Source organism: Coenobita brevimanus, chromosome 68, assembly GCF_032717465.1.
Source record: "Coenobita brevimanus isolate Jiangsu-jjx chromosome 68, ASM3271746v2, whole genome shotgun sequence".
NCBI classification, from domain to species: domain Eukaryota; kingdom Metazoa; phylum Arthropoda; class Malacostraca; order Decapoda; family Coenobitidae; genus Coenobita; species Coenobita brevimanus.
This window is the reverse complement of record NC_137021.1, coordinates 25,589,125-25,600,642: the sequence shown is the minus strand read 5'-3', so window position 1 is coordinate 25,600,642 and position 11,518 is coordinate 25,589,125. Positions and strand designations below refer to the sequence as shown.

The 11,518-nt window shown below is 41.1% G+C and overlaps 1 protein-coding gene across 1 annotated transcript in view; it reads left to right on the top strand.

Annotated features, from left to right (window-relative positions):
- The window catches only part of LOC145405868 (uncharacterized), a 51,019-nt gene extending 41,371 nt beyond the window's left edge, over window positions 1-9,648 (top strand). Inside the window, exon 3 of the mRNA XM_080277125.1 lies at window positions 9,439-9,648. Within this exon, the coding sequence (XP_080133251.1) occupies window positions 9,439-9,648 (210 nt within the window). The remainder of the gene's footprint in view (window positions 1-9,438) is intronic.
- Window positions 9,649-11,518: the final 1,870 nt, after the last annotated feature.

Here is an 11,518-nt window from a genome sequence, read left to right as displayed (position 1 = left end):
TCATAGATAGGTGTTAGTCAATCTGAATCTAACTTAGTGGACGTGTTTAAGGTTAAGCGATGATGGAATTCTCAGAACAATGGGTCAAAGGTTCAGGTCACAGGATAAAGTCGGCTTAAACACTTTTCATTATTATAGAAACAAGGCTTGGTGAATGGGTTTAGGGTCACATAAAGATGAACTGATTCAAATTTAAGAGCAATCAGTCAAAGGTCAGGGGCACAGGGCACTGTCAAAGGTTCAGCCTTTAAGATGTTCCACATGTCCCCGTGTAAAGGTTGTTGCAAATGTCCCCATTGCGTAAAGGTTGTTCCACATGTAAAGGCTGCCCCCATCCTGTAAAGGCTGCTCCACATGCCCCCACCGCGTACAGGTTGCTCCAAATGCCCCCATCGGGTAAAGGCTGTTCCACATGTCCCCATTCTGTAATGCCTGTTCCACATGCCCTCATCCTGTAAAGGCTGTTCCACATGTCCCTATCGTGTAAAAGTTGTTCCACATGCCCCCATCATGTAAAGGCTGTTCCACATGCCCCCATCATGTAAAGGATGTTCCAGATGCCTCCTTCATGTAAAGGCTGTTCCACATGCCTCCACTCCATCATATAAGTCTGTCCCATATGCCCCCATCGTGTCCGAACACGTTGCACATCAGTTTGGAAGTATCATGACAGATCACCCAATAAGCAGTAGATCAGAAGCTAAGAAGGTGCTTCAGTGTCATAGGTTAACTCTGGAACTGTCTTCTGCTGTCTGTATTTCCTTCTTCTTATAACCTCCAGCCTTTTAAACGCAATATGTCGAGGCATCTCGAAATAAACGGATCTCGAAGTTGGCTTTATTTTTATTTATTTAATTTTTTTATGGAGGGAAAAATCTTGCGGGCTTTCAGCCTTTGGTTCCCTGTACACTGCATGATATAATATCACGAGTAAATGATTATTATCCAAAAAAATTTCCTTGCCATGTTCCAAAACCACAAGTACCAACTGACTGTGTGGACATACATTTAGACTGACTGTAGGCACGGCTGTTGTGCTGTGAGTGCTCCATCTTGTTCCTGCTGCCACCAGATGATTATGCCCATCTGAAGACAGACCTCTAGTCAGGGGAGAACACTGTTTTGGTGGGGTAGAGTATATAGTTGTCCGTAAAGATAAAATTGTTGCTTCATTAAACCTGGCACATAAAAACGTCTCCAGTAATAATTACTAGGTGTCATCTTCCATCAACCTATTTCTCTCTAGGGATCTGTTCCCAAATTGGCAAGTTTCCTCCTCATGGGCCTCTTTTCCCTGATGAACCTGTTATCCCTGTGGACCAATTTTCACCGGAAAACATTTTTCCATATGGACATAGTTTTCCTCATAGACCTAGTTTCCCATGGGCCTTTATTATCCATGCAATAATTTTTTTCTATAGGGCTGTTTTAAAGATGAACCTATTTTTATAATGGTATTTTACATGACGGAACTATTTCACCATTGGATCCTTTTCCCTATGAACCTAGTTTCCTTTGTGGACCTATTATCCTATGGACTAATTTTCCAAATAAACCTACTTTCCATTATGGACCTATGTTCTTCCAATTTGGCTTAACCAAATCTGCACATGAACTTTCTTTCATGATCCCATTTGCTTCTCTTGTACATGGTTTTGTCAGGGGAATTTCTGAAGGGCCACATTCACCATCGCTCTGTTTCCAATATAAACCTGTTCCTACCACTGACGTCCTCACCCTACTGGCGCATTTCTCACTCGCCACTCCCCCACCCACCCAGGTTGGCCTCCCACTGCGTGTCCACCCATGCAACCACCCAAATCAATCCATCCCACCTCATACACCCATACACCCACCAATCCACCCACAAGCTCATCTATCCAATCAACCTAACCCATGTACCCACTCACAGAGCCACCTACCTATCCTCTCATTCCATCAGCCCACCTTCCCTTCCCATTCACCCTACCCACCTACCGCCCTGCTCACCCTACCCATCCTCGCAGCCACCCTGCCTGCTGGCCTGTTTTTTTCTTCGGGTACACTTAGTCATCCAATCAAACTGGCAACGTCGGGGCGAGGTCAGAGAGAAAAGATTCGGCAAAGTTGCACCTTCACTGTGGAATATATGAAACAATTTGGCTAATCAAACCAAATACTCATCAGAAAAGCCGTGTTTTGGCATTAAACTTACAGTACCTATACCTAACCAACTTTGGCGTAACCTAAGGTAAACCTCCCACAATACCTAAAATTTGGTCTGGGCGATGACGAAGACGTGACATTGCCGAGTCTTTTCTCGATGCACTAGATCCAACCGTGCCAACATGAAAAAGACTGCACTGCCCGCCCGCCGACCCACTTACCCACAGACTCACCCTGCCCACCCACTCACTCAGACTGAGACTCACCCTACTCACTCACATACTCAAGGACCAGCCACTTCCACCCACCCACAGCGTCCATGCACAGCACCCACTCACCAACCTCACCCATCCCCTTCACCCTGACCAAGAACTCACCCCAGACATAGCGTTCAACCACCTTCCCACCCACCCACCTACCTGATCTACCTCGCCCGCCTTCCCTACCTCATCATTGACCCTTCTAAGGTACCCACCCGGCCACTAATCTTCGCAGACATGAATTGCAAGTTTTCACACACACACACACACACACACACACACACACACACACACACACACACACGGCCACTAATCTTCGCAGACATGAATTGCAAGTTTTCACACACACACACACACACACACACACACACGGCCACTAATCTTCACAGACATGAATTGCAAGTTTTCAGACACACACACACACACACACACACACACACACACACACACACACACACACACACACACACAGAGCTAAGTGTGAGTGGATACATAGGTGTGGATGACGGGATGTGTGCGTCTATCTGTAGCAGAATGTGGGTAAGTAGTAGGGGAAAGGACGAGAAATGTATAGTGAGTGAAGGAAAGGAAGCTTCGTCAATTTGAGCATTAAATTCTTCGTCGTTCATTCTTCATATTAACATTACGCGTTCATGATTGTCTTGCAAGATCATCCATTAGTCGAACGTCAAAAGGAAAGAGGGATTCGTTCGAACCTTTCCATATCCGTCTGCTTCCATGCCTGATATTTTTATTTATACAACTCTGATTCTGAAATACATTATTTTTTTATGTCTTAAACTACTACCTTATTAAAATGACTTCTGACATCAATTGCTACAGCGCATTCATGCTTCACCTACCCTGATACAAGACTGACACACTTATCCAAGTGAATACTGTATATAATTATTTTATAATAATAATATATGTTATGAGCACTGCAGATATACTCCATCTGAATGTAAAATGCATACATTTATTTGCAAACCACTTCAGCTTATATGGCCAGGCAGTCTCAAACAGTGTGATATGATAGTATAGACGGGGTTTGCCAGTCCAGACATACCCCTGGAGCTACGGTAGAAACAAACACACCTGTGCTACGGCGGCCAGAATGCGCCAGTCATTGTAACGGCTACCATGCTGGAAACTGAACAGCAGTGGTGATATACAGTAGTTCTATTTTGGTACCGACAATATTTAGCGTATATTACAATATGAAGTAATGGCCCGACGTTTGATAAGACAGAAACTGATGTCAATTCCATTTACAGCTGTCGGAGAGCCAATTATAATAATTATAATTGGCTCTCCGACAGCTGTAATTATTACTCTTACCCAAGTCAGCTGCCACTTGTTGACATGATGTCAGTGAGAGGAGTAGACTGTAGCACCAGACGAGCACGGCAGTATTCCCGAGGTGGATGGCAAGCTGGTGATAGGCAGAGCTGGAGCTCCTGTTTCACCAGCCCTCAGGACTTGATCATGACATCTCCCTTTGCTGAACATTTTCAGTGAATTCATTTACACAGAGAGTAGGTCAGCATGCTCTCATAATACCTCAACCTTCAACTGTCTACACCACACTACACACGCATATCACGCCTTCTATTCATTCTCTTTAGCAATGGCTGCTGCAATGTTACTATCAAATGAGGTGGTACCTCGGATTGCCACCACCGGAAGGGTAGGGCTGGCGGCACAGGGTCCTCCCGGTGGCCATCAAGTGACTGTGCCAGCAACGACTCTTGCAATTTCCAGTGATGCTTGTCAGCGGAAAAATGAAAGTGTGGCCTTATTCTTCACCAACATCTGCGGCCTTAGCACAAATTTAAACTTAGTTCATTTTTTTCTTCAGTCCATATCCCCTTTGGCCCTTTTCCTCACAGAACACAAATCTCACCCTGTACTGATATATCCCCATTTTGTTTTCCCGTTTACCATCTCCTCACAAACTTCCGTAACAAGGGCGGCACCTGTTGTTATATCAAATCCCAATATGCAGTTGACACAATTATAAACTTCACTTCATCCAGTTCTGATTACTCATTGTATAAACTAAACTGTCAAAATATTACCAAATATATCTGTGTAGTCTATCGCTCCCCCAATGCTTCTTCGGAACCCAGTGTATCTGATTCCATATCCACACAGTTGAGTAACCTTAACCTTGCCCTTAGCACTGAAATTACCATTTTGGGTGATTTTAACATACATAATGTTCAATGGTTATTGCATTCTGACAGGACTGATGACACTGGTCTAGAGTGTGAGCTGTTTGCAGAATCATTTAATCTCACCCAGCTGGTAAAGCAACCAGCCAGAATACCTGATAATCCTGACCATAATGCCCATCTCTTGGATTTATTCTTGACAAATAATCCAGATGAATACAGGATAGAGATACTGTCATCACTTGGATCCTCCAATCACAATCTCATCAAAGCCTCATTAGTTAACTCCCACACCTCCCTGTTTTGAACCTGTCAGGGTGACCCGATGGCACTTTGATAGGGCAAACTGGGATGGATTTAGAAATTATCTTGCTGACATTTCATGGCAGTCTTTCTTCGCTAGTGATACCAATTCTACCCAGTCCCACATTTGCTACTAAATACTAGCTGGTATGGATTTATTCACTAAAAGATCGAACTCTCCAATATGGTTTGATGGCAACTGTGCCAGAGCAACAGCCCAAAAGTCATTAGCATATAAGTCTTAGTTAAAACAAAAAACATCTGAATTACTCTCTCAATTTAAAATTGCTAGGACTCATGCAAAATCTTTAATAAATCTCGCTAAATCAAACTTTCTTCAAAAGCAAACATCAAAACTACTTAACAACCCTAATGACAATAGAACATTCTGGTCAATTCTTAATTCTTTCAATAATAACTTTAACAAGTCATCATCCATTCCCCCACTATAATCTTCAGATGGCAACATTACAAATGACCCACGTGCGAAAGCAGATATTTTTGCCAGTACTTTTGCCAGAAATTATACCATAGACGATGCCAGCCAGAACGTCCCAGTACTAGAACTTGACTCTCCCGATATTTTTCCACTAAAAATACAGACAAGATACGTAAAAGCCATCCTAGACAATTTTCCCACTAACAAAGCTCCAGGCCCAGATGGAATTCCACCAACTGTTTTGAAAGTGTTCCCCTGAACTTGCCTTTGTTCTAGCTAAATTATTCAGACTATGCATACGTACTTCTTCATCCTCAGATTCATGGAAAGAAGCCAATATCCACCCAATTCCAAAGAAAGGATGTTCCTCTGACCTCTCTGATTACAGATCAATAGCAGTCACATCTTCTTTTGGTAAGGTATTTGAAACTTTAATAAGCACATTGTTAAACATCTTGAATCCAACAACTTAATTAGTGATAGACAATATGGTTTTCGCCACAAAAGATCCACCATTGACATACTTAATCTCGTAACTCATACCAGCCATCAATCAATTGACCTACATGGAGAAACTCATGCAGTAGCCCTTGATATTTCTACAGCTTTCGATAGAGTATGGAACTGCTCCCTGCTGTCCAAACTCCCTTGCTATGGACTAACGTCTTTTGTTCCTTTGATTTCCTCATATCTCAGTGACAGGAAAATAAGATTAAAAGTAGATGATGTATAGTCCAACTTCCACTCAGTTAAAGCCGGCGTGCTGCAGGGATTAGTTCTGGCCCCAGCCCTGTCCCTGGTACATATTAATGATCTCTTATCTGTTACAATCCCATCCACTCATATGCAGATGACTCAACACTACAGAGTTCATTCACACTCAGACACCCATTTACGAAGTCTAATATCTCTACCTCTCAACTCAATATAGCCATCTCCATAAATGAAGACCTATCTATGATCAGTGAATGGGGACAAAACAACCTTGTCTCTTTTAATGCTAGTAAAACTAAATATATACAGTTTACTAATAGACAGATATTGCCAGATTCGTATATTACCTTCAGTACTACTAATATTCCCATCTCCAAAAGTATTGAAATTCTCGGTGTCTCACTTAACAATGCCCTTAGCTCGACCTCCCATGTTAGATCACTTGCTAAAACCGCCTCAGAGAAACTTGGATTAATGTACAGAGTCCGTAACTTCTTCACTGATGAGCAGTTAGCTGTAATTTATAAGAGTCATGTGTGCTCTCAGCTTGAATATTGCTCACCCTTGTGGAACTGATGTGGAGAGGTTGCATTAAAACAACCAGACAAAATTCAGAACAAAACTGTTAGAATTATTAACAACTCTGTCATTACAAATAAACTACCTCCCCTAAATGTATGAAGGAATGTTGCCTCCCTTGCATTATTTTTCTGATATTTTTATGGCAAGTGCTCAGACGAAGTTGCGTCCATGGTGCCACCTCTCCATGCCTTCCCTCGTGCTACACGGGCATCTGGTAGTACTTATGACTGATGACTGGAATGTCAGCCATATTGCAGAACTTCGCCTGTCAGAATTCTTTCATTCCCCGTACTGCATCTCTTTGGAACTCGCTTCCCCAGAGTTGTTTCCCTCCAAACTTCAACCTACAGCTGTTCAAGTCTAACTGTTACATATATTTCATGAACAGAGGACACCAGTAATCTGACGTGTGGATTATTTATTTTTTATTCATTTGTTTTTCCTTCCTCCGTTGTTTAAAAAAAAAAAAAAAAAAAAAAAAAAAAAATGCCGACATCAAACTTGAGCCAAGTCGCATTGTTGTACAAAAATGAAAAAAGTCTTGTCGCAGTTTGGTCCTAAAGTTAAGTAAAGTATGTGACACATTATGACAGCTTTAGAACAGTTATATGTTCACAGTTGGCTAGCCTGACTTTTTAAGGCTTTATATCACCTGGTGATGGGATGACGATATGAATGAACCCAAGAAATTCCTAAGCCTTAACACTGATTCGCGAAAAAAAGGTACGTCCAAGAAACGAAATGTAAACAGTATTCGGTCAGATGATTACCAGGTCGTTTCTTCTTAACCGTACTACAAAACGTCAAGCAAACCTAGTATATACCTTGGTGTGAAAAGGAAACGTAACATGATTCCAGCTACTAGGGAGATGAGAGAGGGCAGGCTGTACCTTTTTAATGGGAGGGAATCCCGAACAGACAGAGCAAACATTCGGTGTAAGCAGAATCATAGAAAAGTGGATTAGTCGATTTCGGGAGGATAGCAGAAAGGCAAACTGTCATTGTTTAGGTCGCTTTCGTATTACTACACCACTTCAGGACCAGGAAATCATTACAACGATGGAAGACAGCACCTGCAAGTAGTGCTCACATTTTAAGACACGAACTGAACCTAGCATGAAGCACCCGAACAGTTGTGCGTTGGCTCCGGTCTTCTTGGTTACGTGTTCGAACTCCGGCCAATGAAATTAATTTCACCACTCATAACAAAACATTCACTTATCAATATACAATGAATATATCCTCATATGCAAAATAGTTTGAACAATTTTGATAACACCGACAGTTAATGCCAATCACAGCTCATAATTATCAACTTGAACTAAATATAAGCTATATGAATAAAGGAGAACTGATTTTGAGGACAGTTCTTTAGGTAACTGAATTGCAGTGTTGCTTACATGGCAGTAAAAAAGAGAACTGATGAGAAACGGTTCACCTATATAAAGTGGAAGTAGGTGTAAAACACGTTATATATATATATATATATATATATATATATATATATATATATATATATATATATATATATATATATATATATATATATATTTCGCTTTGTTCCCAAAAATATGCTCGCATCTACAGGTTCGGCACCTTGAGCAAACAGCATCTCATGTCAGTGCAACCAACTGTCCATATAACCCATAGCAGAGCGCACCAAAACTTTAGCCTTTCAGCAGATTTTCAACCAAATTTCAGGACACGATTTTCGTCTTTGTCCAGTCACGATACCGGAGGAAAACTGTTGATTCTGAATGAGATATGTTTAATATGCCTCGCTGTTTTTCATCCTTGCGTGGTAAACCGTTATTTCGAGATGCAACATGGTATGATGATGATAATGGATTAGAGGAAGACTGCAATTATTATAAAAGTAGGTGTTCTATTAAAAAAAAAAAAAAAAATGCACCAGACTTGCGCACGGCATTTGAAAGTTTTGATTAGGAAGAACAAGGCGCTATTATCAACTGCTATAATATGATGACGTCATTTATACTGTATTCATTTACACAATCAGACGTTTTTATTCAGTTTACGATGGACAAGGGATAGATGCAGCCTTAATTAACCCATGCACTGTTCGGACCTCTCTTTATCTGAATAAAATCGGCAAAAGAAAGCAAAAATAGTTTTTTTTTTCTTTTAAGACATCTAGAGATTTCTCTCGCCTAAAGTTGTGGAAGGGATAAGGACGCGAGGACTCCAGCAACCTCACCCCCTAAACTACCTTCTATACCGGTTTTAAGGACAACTGTTACATATTAATCTCTGTAGGTAGGTGACATTTTCATTTTAATTAATTCTTGGTGCGTTTAGACGACTGTATACAACGTGCATTAATCTCTTCACTTGTAGGGACCTTTCCGAAACTTGGATACTAATCTAGGTGACCTTAAAAAAATATAAAGACATAACCGACCTTACCGACCTGAGGTACCGTAATACTTCCATTTTAACCAGCACTCAGACTGTACTGAACGGCGAATAAAAGATTTAAGCATGGCACTACATAGTATTATCCCCATAGGTGCATGAGTGATCTGAAAGCATGAAATGAGAGGAAGATTATTTTAACTTCTCACTCATAACGTATTTTATTTCATTCATCGAGCAAGAGCATTAACTTTGAAGAGACTTTTTCAATTACAGAGGTTAGATAATAGCCCCCATTAATCCCAAGAAAACCTAATTTCTCTTCATGAGATGAATCTAATCGTTTGGATGTATCAACAATTAATCCCAACATTAGGTCGTTGCAGTGACTGGTATCGAGATAACTGTAACATTTTAACTAACACTCAACTTCTGCCCAAAGATTCGTGTGGGATCAGAACGCGTGGACTCCGGCAACCTCACTTCCTACACTCTGTTTTCCCGCTACCTCGGGCCCTACAAGGCCTCCTATGGCTACCTTTCGTGCCATCGAGCGGAGGGCGTTGAGGGGCGCTACGTCAGCATTCAGCGAGTCACAGAGGAGGACGACATGTTGATTTTGCAAGATGTGCAGGTTTATGTTGCTCCCTAGACAGTAGTCCGGCTATATATCGCTGTAGGGCTTTACTGCAGGATCACACTCTGCCTGTATGGTGTTGAATTGTCCTAGGGTTAAACTAGAAGATCAGATGTTGAATCTACCTAATGTGTAGGTCTGTTTTGCCCTTCTCTATTGCTTTGTTGATATTGTGGAATACACAGGCAAGTGTCGCTCCATAGAGACTTGCCTTTCATTTATTGTACTAGTATATTGCCCTTGGGTTAGGGAGAATGATCACATTTTGAATCTACTAAATGTGCAGGTCAGTGTTGCCCCCTTCATACTCCTGTTTTATTATTGCCCAAGATAATATGCTTGGTGCTTTGCCCCCTGGGGTCACCTCTTTTATTATCAATTATTTTGCCCCCCAGGCTCTTGCCTGTTTTATTAATATTCAAGGTGATTGTAACTGATGTGCAGGATCATGTCTCCTCCTAGAAATACCTGATTAAGTAGAGACCTAGTATACTACTCTTAATTTATTGGCCTAGTTGTTGTCTGGGGATCACAACAGAGAGGTGCTTATATCAATTCTGCTTGATGTGCAGCCATGAGCAAAAGTTCGACGACATTCCTTTGCCTCTACTTTGTCGTGCTTTGCATATTACTCATTCCCCTCTAAACGACAGAGGGTATTGTTCCTTCTCATATTCATCTGCTTTGTGCTTCATATTTCTGTCACATAAAAACATTTCATACAACACCTTCCATCGTCACAACAGCCAGGGAAGTGTGAATGAACTTTTGTTTATGGCTGCACAGGTGTATGTCAGCCTCTACAGATGGGGCTGCTTCCAACTGTTATTAATAGATTGGATGACAAAACATGACATGGTGTTTCTGTTTGCCGAATAAAATCGTTAAAAGATTTCCAGAAGGAATAAAGTTTTCAATATAATGAAAGGGATGGCGTTTTATTTACCCTTTGTCGACGTGGAATTCCTTTCTACTGGAAAACTTGTTACTGTGCATAATTAAGCTAAAGTTTTCATAGTGTGTCTCTCCGAAGACTTCACAGGACCTCTACCTTAACGATTTATTATGCACAGTACACCTCAATATAATCACTGTATGGCATTAATGCAAACTGTGTCGATATTAAAACAGTATCATCAACTTCGAAGAGAATGTTAATTCATAAATCGCTATCCTATTTATAAGGCTCCAACATGCTTGCAAGCTGGGCCTTGGTCACCTAATGGCAGCTTTCCACCTTGTTTGATGTCTGTTAGCCTCTCTATTCAGTCCTTTTTCACTGAGGTCACACACCATAATTCATTTCCTCCTTCCACTGCCACAACCACACCCACATTAGCTGACTGAACCGTCCCCGCAACACAAAAGACAGTGCTACACGAGTTTCTAGCGCAGTGCTATTTTCCAGCCACCCTGTATACGTCACTAGATTAAACGTCATAAGTGGAATTCCAGCGTTGTAAATTATTCACTGGGCTGTATTCTCGTTGCCTTGTGGGGTATCTAAAAATCCCTATCTCGGGGAATGTGATTCACATATTACTTCGTAACACTGGTTCTAATTAATGGAGGACACCTGTAGTCTGGTAAATGTTTCTTTTTCCTGTGTTTAATATATTCTTCCTACTTCTATCCATCTGTAAAAAAAAAAAAAAAACTAGCACTCAGTTTATGAGAAAACTATATTTATCCTGACACTGAGCGAATTAATGATGACAGTATTATCATCCTGCTATAACTTACTCCTGGCTACGAAAAGGAGTTTGGTGACAATCACAGTACGCGTACCGTATATCAGGTTGATCAGACTACTTCATATTAACGCTGTATGTATTTAACTGTTACTGTCGTAAATGATGTTGACATTAAAAAGATACACCCTATA